Here is a 19,367-nt window from a genome sequence, read left to right as displayed (position 1 = left end):
CATTTAAGTGTAAAGGCATTTGCACACCAGTACACACACACACACACACACACACACACACACACACAACTACTTACATTTTAGAAATGGAAACATTCTGTTATAAGATCACATTTTATTTATATGTCTGCCAGTCAGTCAGTGGATATTTTGCTTATTTCTCCTTCATTTGTTATGAACACTGGTGGTAAAGTTATGCATATGTACAAGCATAAGCTCCCTATTTTCAGTTCCTCTGAGTGTATACCCAGAAGTAGAATTTCTAGATGGTAGAGACACTTTTAAGTGTTTTAGAAAGTCTTTTCCATAGGGCTTTCAACATTTTACAACCTTACTAGCAATGCACAAGGTTTTAATCCTTGTACATCCTTGCCAGTATTTGTGACTTTGTATTCTGTTTGACATTAGTGAGAAAATTATTTACACATTGATTCATTCACAGTTAAATATGTTTTGAAGAATTGTTTCCAAATATAATTAATTATATTTATTCAAGTAAAACTGTGCATCAAATACATAAAAATGCATCAATAAGATAGTATTTTCTACATTAGTTTAATTACCTAAAGCTAGCAGTTGTTGAAACTTTAAAAGGAGTTATATTGTTGTATAGGTTGATTTGTCTCCAGTGCAAAATGTATCTTTTGAAGAATTATTTCCAAATGTCAGCAATTATGTTAACTCAAGTGAAATTCTTCCTGTGTTAAGTTGGCAAGAAAGTTCTTCCAATGAGGTAACACTTTCAAATTTTTTTCAGTTGCTGACAAAAATTAGTATTATGATGTTTCTTGAGACTAACATCTTTTATGTGTGTAAAGAAGAATATATTGTTAGATATAAGACCTGCAAATCTTTTCTACACTTTCATGAGTTGTCTTTTTACTCTGTACATGGAATCTTTTGAAGCACAGCATTTGAAAATTTTCATGGTTTAAATTGTCTAACTTTTCTCTTGTAACCATATCTTTGGTGTGATGTAAAAAGTCATGACCAAATTAAATGATATGAAGCTGCTGCCTGTGTTTTCTTTAAAGAGCTGTAGATCTCAGAGTTAGGGGTAAAATTTAGCGTGACTTAGTTGTATGAGCATCTAACTTCACTTTTACATGTAGGTACTCAGTTTTAACAGTGCCGTTTTCTAATTTAATTATCTGAGAAGTATATTGTATACAAAGGAAAGTTAAGTATAATAATTCTAGATTATAACTATTTTGTTTTGTTTTACTTTTTGTAACTAGAACTTATTATGAGTTCAGGCTAGACTCAATTTCACAGCCTTAATATCAAACTCTTGCAATTTCCCAAATGCTTAGGTTACAGGCATGTGCCATCATGCCCAAGCAAGGCAAAAACATGTTATTTCCAGAACTCAGTGGATGTTTTATTGTTTTTCACAAGTTTTTTTGCATGCGTGTGCACACACACAAAGTAGTATAATTCAAAATGGGACAGGGTAGGTTGACTTATTGACTTAAATAGGAAGGAAGTGACTGAATTGAGAAGTTAAATAACACTTGTTAGAACTTCTAGGTGCTTCTATGATTGCTTTTATTTATTATTTGGATGTTATGTGTGATATGTGCACATGGGTTCTCATGCTATGGGCACAAGTATGTGTGAGAGTATGTGCTCTGAGGTTGACTTCAAGAGCCTTCTTCAGCTGCTTCTCAGCTTATGTATTAAGGCGTGGTCTCTTTCCGAACCTGGAGCTCCCAGTTTGGGTGAGTGCCTCTAGCCAGCTTGCTCTAGGGAGTTTTCTGTTTCTGCCTTCCTGGTGCTAGGGTGACATTAGGCCACCATACTTGCCTGAGCTTTACATGGGTGCCAAGGATCCAAATTCTGGTCCTCACACTTGTTTTTAGCTTTGGCTTGTCTTTATTGGCTTTTCCCCCTTAGGCTTCTGCTACAAACAGGCATTCACCATCTTCTATGGTTTATCACAGCCCAAGTAAAAGGGCTTATTCTTTTTGTTTGTTTGTTTGTTTGTTTGTTTGTTTTTAGTTTTTTTGAGACAGGGTTTCTCTGCGTAGCCTTGGCTGTCCTGGACTTGCTTTGTAGACTAAGCTGACCTTGAACTCAGAGAGATCCACCTGCCTCTGCCTCTGCCTCTTTCTCTCCAAAGCGCTGGGATTATAGGCAAGCGCTACTGCACCTGGCTTGAAAGGCTTGTATTTCAGTATTGTCTAAAGACTCCAGCTAGTTTTGTCTGAGTCACATATCTGCCCTGGTCCATGTGTCATTGCCAGGGAAATGGCAAACTGTAATTGTCTAAGCCTGGTTTTCCTGCCATTCCTGTGGTCATAGAACAAGATTTGCAACCAAAACTTGCTGAACTAATGAAACAAGTTGCCATTTTCCATTACAATTATTTCACAGTATTTGGTTTTGGACAGAGAAACTGAGATCATCCCAATTTTCATTCCTTTCCAGATAACTTATTTTTCCACCCTGTCATTTGTAACCAGAAACTTTCTTAATCCCAGCACTTGGGAGGAAGAAGTAGAGGATGTCAAGAGAAGACTGGACTATGTAGGGAAATCCTGATTCAGAATCCTCTTTTTGAGAACATGTTGGAGTGTGATGTTTTTTATTTTAAAAGTAGGGTGGAAAACTTTAGGAATATATAATTGAGTCAGTTATCCTTATCTTACAAAATTCTTTTTAAGCTCAAATATTTTGTTACATTTCTGATTATTGCTTAATTTATTCTTTGATAATATAATTTTTTGACAGTTTGGATGGATTTTTTTTATTGTCTTATCTTGGCTCTCATTGTTTATAGACATTGATTTTTTTTCCGCTATATTTTGGGAGCACTCCCTATTATTTCCCTCAAAAAACTGAAAATAAAAACCATTTTGTATGTTCAATCCCCATTCAGAAAGGCAAAGAGGATGGACATTGGAAGAGGGAGAAAACAGGGAACAGGACAAGAGCCTACCACAGAGGGCCTCTGAAAGGCTCTACCATCAGGGTATCGAGGCAGATGCGAGACTCATAGCCAAACTTTGGGCAGAGTGCAGGGAATCTTATGAAAGAAGTGGGAAATAGTAAGACCTGGAGAGGACAGGAGCTCCACAAGGAGAGCAACAGAACCAAAAAGTCTGGGCACAGGGGTCTTTTCTGAGACTGATACTCCAGCCAAGGACCACTCATGGAGATAACCTAGAACCCCTGCAGAGGAAGCCCATGGCAGTTCAGTGTCCAAGTGGGTTTCATAGTATTGGGGACAGGGACTGTCTCTGACAAGAACTGATTGGCCTGCTCTTTGATCACCTCCCCCTGAGGGGGGGAGCAGCCTTACCAGGCCACAGAGGAAGAAAGTGCAGCCAGTCCTGATAAGACCCGATAGACTAGGGAAGGGAAGGAGGACCTCCCTTATCAGTAGACTGGGGGAGGGGCACAAGTGGGAGGGAGGAGAGGATTGGGAGGGGAGGAGGGAGGGAGCTACAGGGGGGATATAAAGTGAATAAACTGTAATTTATAAAAACTTAAAAAACCCCATCTTATAGCAGGTTCTGACTGCAGCTGTATACGCTGATATGGTCTGGCACTTGTTCTAGAAAAGCACCAGGTCCTAGGAAAGGTTTCATCTGTCCAACAGTTTTTGGTCCCAGCAAAGAACAGTGCAACGAGTCGTCTGTCAATGTGAATGTTGATCCTATCAGGTTAAGTAGATGGTTCAGATACTGTCCTTCTCTGTGTTCATCCTAGACACAGATGCTGAATAAAGTAGAACATGAGTAACTTTTCTTCAGGGATTGTTTCTTGAAGATGGTAAAGGCTTAGGTCTCAGAAGTATTTATATCAATGAGGGGTCCCCCCCCCTCTTCAGAGCGTATAGAAACTGTGGGTGATCGTCTTCCAGTGTGTTTTTCTTTCTTGGGTATTAGCTTGTTGAGCTGGGTGTGACAGATACTACAAAGTAAGTGGTTTCTTTGTAGAAACGAGAACATGTTTTGCCACAGTTCTGAAGTCAGGATGTTACCAGGGCACAGGACCCACAAACCCACCGGAGGCAGATCTTTCTTCTGTCATGTTCCGTGCTGACACTTTGTGACTAGGGCAGTCCAGTCTGTGCCAGCTCTCATAGAGCTGTCTTCCCTCTCTTTGTGTCTCTATGCCTTCACAAACATTTTCCTGTGTGTCAGTGTCCAAGTTTCCTGTTATTATAGGACACAGCCTACATTAGACTAAGTAAGGGCCACTCTGACTTGATGAAATCTGTAATGACCACATTTCCAAATAAAGTTACCTACACAGTTGCTGGTCTTTCTGAGAAGGGTGCTTCTGCCCATGATATTTGAGGTGTTTGTTTGTTTGTTTGTTGAGACAGGGGTTTTCTGTGTAGCCTTGGCTGTCCTAGACTTGCTTTGTAGACCAGGCTGGCTTCAAACTCACAGAGATCTACCTGTCCCTGTCTCCCTGAATGCTGGGATTACCACTGCACCTGGCTCTGCCCATGATATTTGTCTCCTTGTTTTCATGTTTATCATTTGTACCACTCTTTAGACCTGATGACCCATCAAATTTAACTCATTAAAATAGTTCTGCTAGAGTTTTCTGACTTGTGCTTTCTATGCCTGGACACAGTTGTCAGTCATCCTGAGATTTGCCTGAACCACATTCTGGAGATCACTTCATAAATATACACATGCCTCTCTGTCATAATTTTTTTTAGGATTTCTTCAATATTACTTTTCAGATTTCTATCTTCCTATATTTTGAGGAACCTTGTTTTTTGTTTCTTTATTTCTATTTCAGAAGCTGGAAAAAAAATCTTGCCTTTAGAGCCTGTGTTGTGAAATTTCTTGTTATGCCTCATTCTTTTTCCATGTACTATGCCAGAATGTCATAGATTTTATTTGTAGGTGGATGCATGTGTATGTATGGATCTGTGTATAGGTGGGGGGATGCCATGGCCCACATGTAAAGGTCAGAGGACAGCCTCAGGTGTGTCTTTACCTTCCACCTTGTTTGAGAAGTCCCTAAAATTATTTGTACCTAGAGATGGGAGAATCTCCAGAAGCTCACGGACTAGTTATCCTCTCATCGATAGCATTAAACAAGAAGCTCTCCTCCTTTCTCCCTCCCTACTCTGTTCTCCTTTCCACAAGAACCTGTGCACACACATACAACCTTTCTCTGTGTGCTACTGGCTTATATATGCAGTCATAGTTAATATTGTAGATGTGGAAAAGTAATAGAATAACATCAGTTGTAAATAGTGCTTGTCAACTGTGAAATCATTGTTATATGGAATGACTGACCTTTCAGGCTAACAACATTAGATCTCTAGACAGCTAAGAGCAGAATCTTAGTCTCTTGTCTAGAGGACAAAAGCTCCTTTGGCTGAGGATTTCAGCATCTACTGACTTGTGTTCATTTTATTCCGCTATTTTCAACACAAAATCTCTACCCTGAATGGTCAAAAATCTTCCAAGGAGGAAATGATCTGCTAGCCTCTTTCCTTAAGAAAATTAAAATTCTCTGTCCTGTGTTTGAGATAGGAGGAGGCTGTTAAAAAAAAGTATCAAAGCAGATGGGGTATAAAAATAGCATTTATACAAAAGAGAATGTACATGGTTTAAAATAAGGAAATCAACACTTTTGTTTCCTCATTTGGATACAAAAGTATCTTCTTTGAGAGAATTATATTGCTGGGTATGATGGCATACACCTGTAATCTCAGCCCTCGGGGAGGCAGAGGCAGGCATATCTGTGTGAGTTTGAGGCCAGCCTGGTCTACAAAGGGAGTCTAGGACAGCCAAGGCTACACAGAGAAACTCTGTCAAACAAAAAACAAAAAACAACACAACCTCCCTCCAAAGTGTTTCAAATCATGATTCAATTCATCCTTTCAGTAAGTACCCATTTTCCTGATGTTTGTTTCATTCTATGATGGTTTGAGTGAAAATGGCTTCCATAGGCTCATATGGCTTCTATAAGCACAAATGTTTGAATACAGGTCCTTCCTGTTTGGGAAGGATTAGGAGGTGTGTAGTTTTGTTGGAGATGTGTTCCTGGAAACAGGCTTTGAGGTTTCTAAAGTCACATGTCATGCCCATTGCTCTGTCTGCCTCCCACTTGTGGTTTGAGATGTCTGTCCTCAGCTGCTCCTGTTGCCATGGCTTCTCTCCGCCATTATGGATTCTAACTGATCTGGAAACAAGTCATTCTTTTATAAGTTGCTTTGTTCATTGTGTTTTATTACAATAGGAAAATAACTTAGAAAATTAATTCATCTTTCCTTTTATTTTTCAAAACTAACATCACTACTAACCCATTCCTTGGACATGGTGCATATTCTTGATTATTTGTGAGTTCCTTATTGTTTTCCAATATGGTTCTATCATTTTATCCAAGCATACTGAGACTGTTTGGTTTTTTTTGTTTTGTTTTGTTTTGTTTTTTTAATTAGACAGTATTAAATGTAGTACCTGGAGGAATGATACAATAACTACTTTTTTCTTTTTCAGTTTCCTTCAAACACATCAGAGATCTGTTGTATTATTAGGGCATCACCAGGAACTAGACGGATGAAAAATAAAGATGCTGCTGTGAAAAAGAGATGTTCTCTTCCTAAAGATGTTCCTCTAGGTATGAACTCAGCATAGTTTTCTCATTATATGAACTGTAGGTTTTGGGGTTTTTTTTGCGATAAATGCTTTGTGTACACAGGAAATTCATTTATAACTTATATTCTCAAGTGTATATATATATATATATATATATATATATATATATATATAATGGAAAAGATAAAGTTACAGAAGCCTGGACAGATCTTATAATCCGGGCAAGATGACTTTTTGAAGATGCATACTTCATCTTTTGAAAACTTAGTTTATGATAGCTTATGACTTAAATGTATTTATCTAGGATGTCTCTTCTTTAGTAATTTGAAAGTTTCCATTTTGAATTTTATTTTAGTTGTATTGTTTTTAAAGCAGATGTTTTTACTTGATTCACCTGGCAGCTGGTTGAGTATTTCCATGTGCGGCACTGTGCTAAGGATCTTAACACCTCAATTTCTCACTGTTATTATTGTAGATAGAGTGGGTACTGTTGTTCCACTTTCTTACACTTATAGAGTAGGAGATTTTAACTGGTAGGTATTACCAAGTGAATTCAACCATTCAAAGCTTCTAACATCAAAATAAGCATTTTTCTAATTCCTTAGTGTCACTGAGGAACCTCTCATGAACAACTGAAATTTGATGTAATATATTATTATATTTTATATATAGTGTAATATATTATATAATACATATATATATCCATTCCAAATGTTCACTCTTGACTTTTGTCCTCATTTTTTCCACAGTGTCTACTTTTAGCATGCTTTAAATTCATGGAACTTTCTCTTTTAAATTAACTGCCTGATTACCTAAGTCAGTATTACTCATTTTATACCTAATTATATTACTGAGGGTTACCCAGAATAACAGAACAAGTGTCAGTATGTATGTCTCTCCGTACATATACACAAACACTCCCACACTATTTAGTACTTCTGGGAAAGGTTTTTTTTAGAGAGTGTGGAGAAGGGGAGATAAAGAACCTTTCCCAATGTCTCTTGTGCTCAAATTTATAAATATATATATGTGATATATATATGTGTGTGTGATATATATGTGATAGATAGATAGATAGATAGATAGATAGATAGAAAGATAGAAATAGAGAAGTGTGTTTTATATGAGAATTGACTTAATATAGGAATGGTCAAATGATAATGGAAGCTTCAAGGTTCAATGGCATGCCGTCCACCCTCTGGCGGACCAGAGATGTCAGTAGCATGCCTAAGAACTACACAGCCACATTTATCAGAGCAGTGACCTCACACTTGGTATCAACTTTTTTGTATTAGTTACTTTTCATATTTGAACAAATACCTGAAAAGAAGGAACTTAAAGATAAGGAGTTTATTTTGGCTAGTGGCTTAAGAAGAAATACAGTCAGTCTTGGCAGAGAAAGCATGGTAGCAAGAGCAGGAGCCAACTAGTGTCTAATGTTAGGTAGCAGAAAGTTGCTGGGGTGCAAGCCTGCCCCGTACAACCTCAAGGCTTGCCTCTACCAGTTCCATTTCCTATAGGCTCTACAACTTTCCAAACTAAACACCAGCTAGGGACCGAACATTCAATTACAGGAACCCTTGAGGGACACTTTATATCCAAACCATAACACTGTGACACTACTATTACTCTGTAAACAGCCCATATATTCACGTGCCTCAGCTTTGGCAGAAGTGTTGTGTATAAAAAAAGGCATATCCACAGCCATAGTGTTTACTTGTAAGGACAAAACACTGTCTTTTGCATGATAAAAGTTGCTTAGAGTGACCAGTCTGCTATCACATTGCTGACTGATCACTTGAAGATGTGGTGCCAGCAAGGTCTGTACTGATGAGCCTGTGCTTCCTGCTACCTCAGCACTTTATGCTTCTTTCCTCTCTCTCCAATCTCGATCTGACAGAGATTGCTAGTGAACTACAAGAAAATTGGCTATCCTATTAATTATTAAGATCCCTCTTCTGCTGAAGTCACGTTTTTTTTTTTTGCCCATGCAGAGAACTCTATACAATGCCTCTTCTCAAGTGCCCTTTTCCTCTGTTTTTCAATCTCATTTTTTCCAAACCTCAACCATTTATCCAAAGCATTGGTTACTACCTGTGAATTGGTATGCGTCCAACCCAACATCTGATCATTCCTTCTCCCAGCAAAGCAAACAGCCAGGTACTCTACTCAAAGTCCTGCCCCTGGGGAAGAAGATTTCTCTTCACTATTTTTTTTTTTTCTGAGGTGTATCAGAGGGACTGATATTACCAGACCTGATAGTCTTCTGGTCAGCTACCTGTAGAGCACTTCTCATGACCTCTTAAATGTATACTGTAGGAGAGAAGATAAAGCAGTTAAAGTAAGGCTGAAGTACTTGGATCAGTTCTTTGTGTGACCTACCTGTGCCTTTAGAGCATGCTTGAGTGCAATCTTATATGTATCGGTTTCATTTGGCAATGAAGACCTGATCTTCACTTTGTGGCTTGCTAAGGCATATACAATACTCAGTACCATAGTTGCCCAGTGTTAAGATCCACTCACAGGATAAATGCTGTTTTTCAGCGTTTAAGTATTTATCCACCAATGATAGTTGAACTTAACTTTGAAATCCTAAGGACCATACTGTTCAACTCTGAGGCCCTGCCAAAAGACCCAGACAGCATCCCTAGCTATCAGGGACACTTAAGGAACCACTGAATCTCCTGGACAATGCAGTGCAAGTGTTAGAGCATCTTGTAGTGTAGACTGTATCTATGGTGGGGCTGTCTCTCTTTCTGGGTCTTTTGTTAAATCTAGTAAATCTTTTAGGTCACTTGGTAAATGGGGTAGAGTAGCACACACAAATAAGATATATGTTGACAGCAAAATCCATAATGTCTCATGAAGGAGGAGTATGCCTTTTCTGGTTTTATGAGGGCCAAGATACAACACCTATGCCTTACTTTAGGAGTTATCCCTCACAGTACAGGACCCCTAGGAGTCTGCACGTAGAAAACCCCTAGCAACCCAATAGTTCTAGTTCTAGAGATATGCTCAGCAATGATGTCTATGTATGTTCATCAAAAGATATAGACTAGAGCTCAGGTATGAACTAGATATAGACTAGCGGCTCAGATGTAGCACTCAGGAAGCAGAGGCAAGTAAGTGGATCTCTGTGAGGTTGAGGCCAGTCTGCTCCATGTAGTAAGTTTCAGGTCAGCTCGGGCAACATGATTTGTTTTTAAAAAATGATACATAGAATGTTCATTGGCCATGATAATTCCAAATCAGAATTTAGCCAGATGCACATCAATTAAAATAGGTAAGTAAACTGTAGTATATCCATTCAGTGCTACACAATAATAATAGAACAGTATATGTTATATTGGATCATATTAATACACTTCGAATAAGGTATTAGACATTCTTAAGGAGTGTTATTATTATTTATATGTGTGTCGCATAAACCAGGTAAACTAAACTCTAAACAAATTGGGAGTGGATGCCTTCATTAGAGTGAAGGTGTTAATTAAAGAACTTGCTACAGGTTATTCTATGGTGCCAGTTACATTAGTGTGTTACATTTATGAAAAATTCTTAAGCTGAACATATGCATACTTTTTTGTTTACATGTATGCTAATAAAAACTTTATCAATAGAAATAGGAAATCTGTTGATCTTTTTTAGGTTTGTAATATTAGATTATAACATCAGATATTGTCAAAATTTGGGGGTTAAGCAACAAATCCAAACTAAAAGTGCCTGGGAGAGTTAATTGTTCACTGTTGGCAGTTTAATTTGATGAATGTTGAGCTGATGCTGCCATCTCCTGGCTTATTTCTAGGCTGTTACCCGCTGGGCAGCCTCCTCATCTAAGTACCCTTAGGACTTCTTGCTACTGTGTCTGCCTTTCACTTAGTAAAAATAGCAAAGCACCAAGCTAACTTGTGATCATGTTATTTAAAATATTCAACAGCCTATTCTTAGCATTGGCATTTAAAGTTTTAGCTAGTTTGGCAGTAATCTAATCAGGGCTAGAGTGTAAAGTTCATTCTAATGGTCTAAGACCCTGCTCAGTACGACCAAACAGGAATTAGCACAATGTTGATTATAGAAAAAAAAAAAAACTTGGTTCAAGAAAACAACAATAAAAATGATGTGCTAGAGAAGACAGAGTAGAAGGTAAATACGGTCTGAAAATGCTGCCCACTCTGTAGAAGATGCCTTAGAAAGTGCCTAGATCAACACTTCTCAGTGTTGCTCTTCTGACCACAGGACAGCTGAAAACCTGGTAAGTTATAGGTGCTAGAGATAAGGCAGAGGAATCTGAACCAAGTTAAACTTTCTAGGTGATTATACTAAACACTAAAATTTGAGAGCCATATTCTTTTCTATTTTTCTCATTCTATAGATGACTATTATTTCCCCAGCTTGATAAATTATTTTTTCTATTTTTATTATTTTTTCAGATAATTACTGGGTAAATCAGAACTATATCCCTGTACTATTTGTATCTAAAAGAAGATACTTTTAGCCTTTAATCATATAACCATTTAATCACAAACACAGATACCCTCCTTCTCTTTGTCTCTTGATCAAGAGCTTGAGATTTTAGATAATGATAGTGGATAGAAATAGAGCACAAATGAGGTGGAAATAATCTTATGTAAGTATCACAGAGATGGTAATAGGAGTCTTTGGATAATGGTATATTCCCATACTCAAATTCTGACACATTAACAAATTCCTTAAAAGTCTATGGATTTTAGTATGCTATCTGTATAACTGGTCAAATAGTAGTTGTTACTTGAAAGAATTGTGAGGCTTACCTATAAGTAAGCTATGTAGCATATCTGGAATATGTACTAACCACTCATTATTAACCCTGAGACTGTAGCTCAGTGTAGAACACGTCCCTGATATGTGTGAGACCCTGGGCTCAATTCCAAGCACTACAAAAGGAACTCATCTAGTGTGCACTCATGATTTGCTTTTACATGTTTGATTAGTTCCTCAAGTCTAGCTGACATATCTCTTTTGAAAAGTTTTGCTTGGCTTTGGTTAAATTATAGTCTAGTGTATGTAAAAAGTCTACATGTGTGCAGTTGCTGTATTTGATGCTAAATTTGATTATGCTATCACATATGAAGAATAATTTATGAAGTAAGTGTCTATCAAGTAAGTATATTGAGTAAGTGGCATATCTAACATGTCACAGACATATGTAACTACAGAGATGAAGTATGGCCAGTCAGTACTTTAGAGGAAAAGAAGCCAACATATTTTGACATCATGAAGAATTCTGAAACCTGCTGTCTTGTTGACATGCATCCGTTCCTGTAAAGACGGAGTTCGGTAATTGGCTGACTCCTTTGGGAAATAATACTCTTGGAGTTTGAATGCTGTGGTCTAGATGGTTAGTTTCTGGAGTTGCCTCCTTCCATGAGTTAATATCTGCTAGAAGATGTTAGATAGTGAAAACAACTCTGATGGAGGCGTATGTGCTTTAACAGAAGTGGATATGGAATCCTGTTACACAAGAGAGGTTAGCGCCTCTGCTGGGTGTCCAAGGCCCACAGAGAATCTTGAGTAGAGGCCTTCTAGAAAGAAGTGTCAGTAGAAATGTAAGTCTAGAGGTCTAATGTTCTCTCAAAGAATTGAAGTTAGTTTTGCCTCCACCCTTGCAGACAGACTTTCACAAAACTTAAGAGTTGACTTGGATTGGAAGGAAAATGGTAGAAAACCCCTGAGGTCATGCTCACTGTTATCTTATTCTAGTCAAAGTCACTTTATTTGATCATTTTGCCAAGAGGATTTGTATTTGGAAAGAAGTGAGCTAAAAGTAACAAGGCTGGGTGTGACTTTGTCGAAGTCTGTATGAAGAGATTTGGGAAAATGGAGACCTGCGATAGCATATCTCAAAGTATGCTCTCAGACCACCTGGGTATCTATAAATACCAATGTTCAGGTTGCCCCTGAAGGCTGAATCAGGAATTCTGAGAACCAAGCTAAAGAGTTGATAGGACTTAGTAAATAATCAGTTGCTTGTGTGGGGTAGTAAGAAAAGATGATGTCCAGAGCTTTAGTAACTTCAAGTTCCAGAACTGAGGCATGGCATTTCATGACTGGGAAAATAAAGATCAAAGGTAGTTAAGCTGTAGTCTCCATTCTGGATCTCCTGGTGTAAGTTCTGAGGGGAAAACCATGACAGTGTTGTATTTGGGAAGAAAGTGGATTTTACTAATGCAAGGAATAGGGGGATGTAAAGCAGGGGCAAATGAGAGAATGTGAGGTGCTACCTATGCAGTGACTGAGGGAAACAAGGACAAAAAAAAAAGCACAGGGACAGAGTTACGGGCTACAAGGAAGGGCTCAGAAACCCTGCAGAGGCCACCATTATCAGACTTTCCTCTAGAATGTTACTAAGCAGGTCTCTTGGTATATCAAGAAAGAACTTCCCAGCATTTTCAAGAAGGGGTGAGTGTTATTCAGGCAGGAAAAGCTCTCACCCTTGCAAATTGGTTATTAGTAACTAATGGACACTTGCTTCTGTACAAAATAATGTGTTATATTTTCTCCAGATATTATAATGAAGACAAATGCCAGAACATAACAGCTGTAGCTGAAGATGTGAATGTGAAGTCCATAGAAGCATAATGTCTGCCTGAAATTATATAAAATTTGAAATTCTCTTATTGTTTGTGATAAAATATGTGGAAATTCTGCTGAAGTTCCTGTCATTTGCTTTGATCAGTTATGAGAAGAAGCATTCTCCCATATGCTTCTTAAATGCATGTATTTGTACTTTAAAATATGAACCAGTTGGGTGTTATTAGAAGACCATGCACTAAAAGAGGTGGTTTTCTGCTCATAACAAGCTCTTGTCAGGATACTGTAAAACTTTGTTTCTGTCTCCAGATCTGTCCTTTGTACGGATCAAAAGTAGTAAAGTTGTTGAAGTGCTAAAAGTGAAAATGATTATATTACAAGCTATTTTTAACAGAACTTAATTGAAACCACATGAGTGAGAGACCTAATTCCAGGTCTGACTAAAAGAAACCCTACACTCAAAAATTGCTGAAGCAGGAATATATGATGTGTACAGTCAATCATACACTAAGTATTTAATATATTACCTCATCTCCAAACTAGCTTCAACACTCTCCATAAGACTATGATTATGCTTGTTTTAGTGTTTTCATAGTATAACTTGTGGCATCTGGACAATGCCTGTCCTAAGAAAACAGAAGACTGTTGTCAGTGAATGGAGTACAGTTGTATAACTTAGTGAGATTTTAACCCTGATATTGTGACCAAGGCTACACATAAAAGCAAGAAACAAAAGTTTGAAACTGCTCCAGTAGCAAAGACAAAAACAAAACAAAAAACTCATAAAATCTATTTAATCTGAAGCTAAATGACCATATAATATTTATTTTTAAATAGAAGTCCTGTGAAAACATTCTTATAAATGTTTTTTAAAAGGTCTAAGCCACCAAGAAAGCTTTTTTTTTTCCCTCAAACTTTATTGGAATATGAAAACACAGAAGATAATGTTTATGATGGAGGATACAATGAATTCACACCTGTTTTCCAGATCAGTTCAACTAAGTCAGCAACTCTTGTGACAGTTTCAAAAGCAGAAATATGATAAGTAGTAGGGGAAGGAGGACTGAGACAAGGTCTGTTTCCTGCCTTCACAGAGCTTAATCCAAGGAAAAGAGTGAATGACTCAGTACTTTCCAATCAGATGGTATGTTCCTGTGAGAAACAGTGATCCCTGACTTGTGGATTGGGAGTAGCAGGATTAGAGGACACACATATTGGACTCTTCTTTACTGTTAACAAGGAAAATATAGCTATCTCTAGAGGCTAGTCCTTCATCAGGTTGTATGGTTTAGAAGTGGTAGATGCTGGGACTAGGAGGCAGTGTAGCATGAGCCCAGGATTTCCCATTTTCTGCAGAAGCACCGGGAAAGGTGAGAGGGAGGAGCACATTGGAACTGACATTCAAGGCTTTAGAGTGGAGGACCTATGCTTAAGAGGAGGGAGACAGAGAGGCCTGTGGCTGGCAGTCAGAAGAAGTCCAAAGAGGATTCTTGTTTTCACATCCTAGGAGAAGAGCAGACTCTCAACCTTAGACCTGTGGGCATGCCTTTGTCTTTTATTAACCTTCCCCAAAAGAGTATGAAAAAGGAGTTCATTTCTTTCTGTCAAGAGAGAGTCTCCACCATTTTCATCATGTTTCCCAATGATGTTTTAATGACTAGCCAAGTGCAGTAGCATACCTGTAATCCCGGCTACTGAGGAGGTTGAGGTATAAGGACTGAGAGTTCCGGACTAGTTGAAGCAATTTAACAAGACCTTGTCTCAAAAGAAAAATCTGTAAAGGGCTGATGATAGATATAGCTCAGTGGCAGAGTGCTTGTCCCACATTCTATCCCCAGCACTGAAAGGACCTGGACCATTTTGCCTTATCCTATAACTAATTAAACTACATTTCATTTATTTAAAATGTATTCAAATTATACTTCATATAACATTATCTCAGTTAAGAGGCTGAATAGATGGCTCAGCAGTTAAGAGCACTTCCTGCTCTTCTTGAACACCAGAGTTCAGTATCCAGCACCCCAGAGAACCTGACACACTCACTCTATAGACACCTGTACACATAGGTTTACACACACATTTTAAAAATCTAGTTAAAATCCATGGGAAGCATAATGCCATCTCTATTTTTAACTGGAGTGGCGAATTTTCACCTAGTGATAGTTTCATTGATTCCTATTGTGTATATAGAATTGTGTGTTTTTAGTGTGTAAAGGGTGTGATGATGAACAGACTCCAGATAAAGTTACTTTAAGCTTATCTATTAATTTTTACTTTCTAGCCTAGATTTAGAAATGTTAAGTCTTTTTGCATCTCAAAACTTTCTTTAATGTTCTTCAAGCTGCCCCATCTTTCTGTTGGATTAAATATCAGAGCATTTTCTTGGAGTGATCTAATGTAGACTTTTCTCTTGGAAGGGGAAGGGAGTTTATGGTAGTTTCTAGAAGACACTGAGTATAGCTGTGAAATTCTAGATCTCCAGTAGTACAAGAGTTTTGAGAGTAGAGTTTTATTATGTAGGGCAGTCTGGCCTGAAGCTTGTTACGCTTGTTATGTAACTCAAGATATTCTTGAACTGGAATTCTTTCCTCAGCCTGAGTTCCTTCCTTCCTTCCTTCCTTCCTTCCTTCCTTCCTTCCTTCCTTCCTTCCTTCCTTCCTTCCTTCCTTATCTACCCTGTCTCAACCTCCCAAGTGCTGTATTCCAGGCACAGCAAGTATCACATCAGTTTCCAGCTGAGTTACTTTTTGCATATGTATATGTAATATGTGTGTGTATGTATGTATGTATGTACATTGCACATGAAGGTCAACATTGGGTGTCTTCCTCAATCATTGTCCACTTTATTGAGATCAGGTTTCTCACTTGAATCCAGAGTTTGCCAATCAGCTAGTCTAGCCGGCCAGCTTGCCCCAGGGAACCCTTGTCTCTGCCTCCTGAGTTCTGAGATTATAGGTGGCCACCAAGCCTACCTAGCTTTTTCGTGAATTATGGGATTACAAGCTTCATTCATTAAACTTGACAAGCAAGTGCTTTCTCCACTGAGTCATCTCAGCCCAAAGTTTCTTTTCATTTTCCTTCAGTGCCAGGTGTTGAAACTATGGCCTCATGTTTATCAGGCGTGTGCTCCATCACTGATCTGTAGACCCTGCCCTTTCAGTTGCTCTTTCTTTTTAAAACTATTTATGTATGAGTAGGAGGGACATGCATTCTAGAGGTCAGAGGACAATTTGTGGACATTGGATCTCTCTTTCCTGCATGTGGGTTCAGAGGATTGAATTCAGATCAGTGGGCTTGCCAACAAGTGCCTTTACCTACTGAATCATTTCCTGGCCCCCAGATGAACTCTTCTTTCATTTGAAAACAATTCAATTGTATGTGCCTACCACATTTTCTCTGTAGGTCTTTCTGTTGATTGGCATCTTGGTAACTCTGTTCCTTAGCTAGTGTGACTAGCAGTAAATATAGATGTGGAAGCACTTCTGTGGTGTTGTAACTTAGATTCTTTCATGCATATGCCCAGGAGGAGAGCTGAGTCATATGGGAGTTCTATTTAGAAATTTAAAAACCTCTGGTGCTGGCTTTCTGTGCGGCTGCACCAGTTTACACTCCCAGTGGCAGTGAAGCCTGCCTGTTCTCTCCCCACACACATGCCAGCATTTGCTGTCACTTGTTATCTTCAGAATAGCCAGTACGACTACAATGAGAACCTGTTAATTTCCCTGATGGCTAAAGATGTTGAAAACTATTTTAAGTATTTGTTATTTGTATTTCTTCTTAAAATATAGTAGTTTTATTTATTATTGGAGAATTTCACACATGTATACAACGTATTTTAAGCATATCCACTCCCATGCTCCATCCCCCTTTCAATTCCCTCCAGACTCCCTCCACAGAGCCCTCTTCCAAATTTCATGTTTTCTCTTTGCTTGTAAAAAGAATCCACAAAGTCTGATTAGTGCTGCTTACGTGTGCATGGGTACGGGCCCATTCATTAGCGTGTGGGCAACCCAACAGTGGCTACATCCCCAAAGAAAAGTGCCTTCTCCTGCAGTCATAAACTTCTAATAGCTCCTCTGCTAGGTGTGTGGCCTCGTGAGCCCCTCTTCCATTGGTGCTGGAATTTTGATTGGCTCTATCCTGTGTGGGATTTGTGCAGATAACCATAGCTGCAGTGAGTTTATGAGTCAAACAGCTATGTCATATCAAGAAGGAAGCATTTCACAACACTCCTTCCCATCTTCCAGCGCTTACATTCTTTCCAAACTCTCTTCTGCAGTGTTGCTTGAGCCTTGGGTGAGGGTGAAGGTAGAGGTTGATATAGGTGCCCCATTTAGGACTGTGCACTCAGCAGTCACTGATTCTCAGCATTTTCGCAAGTTATCTGCGTTAACCGCAGCCCCCTGCACACACAGCCTCTGTTTGAGTCATACTACACGGGCATACATATAAATGTTTAGATGGTACTGGTTAACATGACCATTTAGCAAAACATTAATAGGTTTTACTTTAGGACCTATGACCTCTCAAGCATGGTACCAACCATGAATTTTCTATGGGGCAGACCTTAAACCCATTAAGAAAGTGGTTGTTTCCCCCCATAACTGTCATGCTACTGTTGTCCCAGTGGGCCCATCTCATCTGGCATGTCATTGTTGTGGCATGCAGGATCCAGCATTGGCTAAGGCCATTGGTATCTTTTCTCTCTTAGGGCTCTGCATAGTGTTTGCCAGCACTGTGAAAGCAGCTGAATCTTATCACTTTTGGAGCAGCTGAATGAGTCTGTGCTTGAACTGTCCATCAACTGTTAGATCTAGTTAGGAAAGCTAATAAATTTCCTTCTTTTGTTTGTACTAATTAGTGTTTCCCATTACGATCCACATAGAATATCTGGTTGATAGATTTAATTCAATCAGCTTTTCTAGACATGTCTTCATCATAGCACTTATTTAAGGGTGTGCATGCATATAGTCACCTTTCAGGTTTATTTTTTCCTTATACTCTAAGCTCCAACAATATAGAAATTATATATTATTATCAACTGTGTTTCCATTATTTTAGCAAAGCTGATAGGTACATAGTAATAATTTTAAATGTTTAAAATATCTGTTGAAAGGTTTGTCATAGAAATATAACTTTATGTGAAAGAACTTTTGTATGCATCTAATGAAATTTGAAGTAATGAACTAATGCCATTATTTCTTATTCTTAAGGTAAAGGTTTGTTTGATTCCCTAGAAGAATGGATCACAATCTTCAGTAATTTCTTTTTGACTTGCTGGTCTCTAAAGGGCAGGGACTGTCTTGCTTATTATTGTATGCTTAGAATTTGAAACAGTATGTCTTTATTCTTTATTAGACTGTTATATTAGCATAAAAATTCTATGATGTCTCCCATTGTAAAAAAGAAACCTAATCTTCTCCGGTCTCCTCTTTACTCTTTACCTCAGTTAAGCAGAGCTGTATTTGCTCTGCTGTTTCCTATCTACATGCTCTTTCTCATTATTTATTTATTTATTTATCTATCTGTCTATCTATCTATTTATTTTTGAGACAGGTTTCTCTGTGTCACTGCCCTGGTGCTCCTGGAACTCACTCTATAGACCAGGATGGCCTTGGACTCACAGAGATTCACTTACTTCTGCCTTCTGAGTATTGGGATTAAAGGTGTGTACCACCTACCTGCCCTTTCTTTTTTGAATACAGACTTTCATTCACATGCTCCACTGAAACTCTTGCTAAGAAGCTCCTTGTTGACTATTTAGTTAACACACACAAGATCAACTCATTCCTCTTTGAGAAGACATTTCTTTTCTCCCTTTTCCTCCTCTGTTGGGCTTCTTTCTTCTAAATTTATAAGAATTGTCCTCTTTTGTTCTTAATCCTTGGCCATCTTTTGTGTATCTGCCTTTTCTCTAGAAAAAGTCAGTCATTCCATTATGCTAAATTGCATGAGCTGAGCCTCTTAAATCCTGCCTTCTACTCATGTTACTTAAATTTCCATATGGCATCAAACAGGCATTTCAAACTTAATATACCGGATTTTCTTCAAACCCATTTTTTTTGGTGTTTTAATCAGAAAGTAACTTATATTTAAGTTGCTCAAGTAAAGAAACATTGATAATGGCCCTCAGGGTGATGAGAGCAGGAGAGTGGGCCCTGTCCTTCACCAGCTGCAGCACTCAGGAGAGAGAGCCCTGCACCTTCCCTGGGCAGCACA

At 38.4% G+C, this 19,367-nt stretch overlaps 1 protein-coding gene across 1 annotated transcript in view; it reads left to right on the top strand.

Moving 5' to 3' along the window:
- Positions 1–13,152, top strand: part of Meikin (meiotic kinetochore factor) — a 42,265-nt gene extending 29,113 nt beyond the window's left edge. The window contains exons 13-15 of the mRNA XM_021658236.1: positions 614–733; positions 6,480–6,600; positions 13,121–13,152. Of these exons, the coding sequence (XP_021513911.1) occupies positions 614–733; positions 6,480–6,600; positions 13,121–13,152 (273 nt within the window). The remainder of the gene's footprint in view (positions 1–613; positions 734–6,479; positions 6,601–13,120) is intronic.
- Positions 13,153–19,367: the final 6,215 nt, after the last annotated feature.

The sequence above is a fragment of the Meriones unguiculatus genome, chromosome 11 (genome assembly GCF_030254825.1).
Source record: "Meriones unguiculatus strain TT.TT164.6M chromosome 11, Bangor_MerUng_6.1, whole genome shotgun sequence".
Lineage (NCBI taxonomy): Eukaryota > Metazoa > Chordata > Mammalia > Rodentia > Muridae > Meriones > Meriones unguiculatus.
The sequence above is the reverse complement of the archived record's forward strand: the minus strand, read 5'-3'. Positions and strand labels throughout refer to the sequence as shown.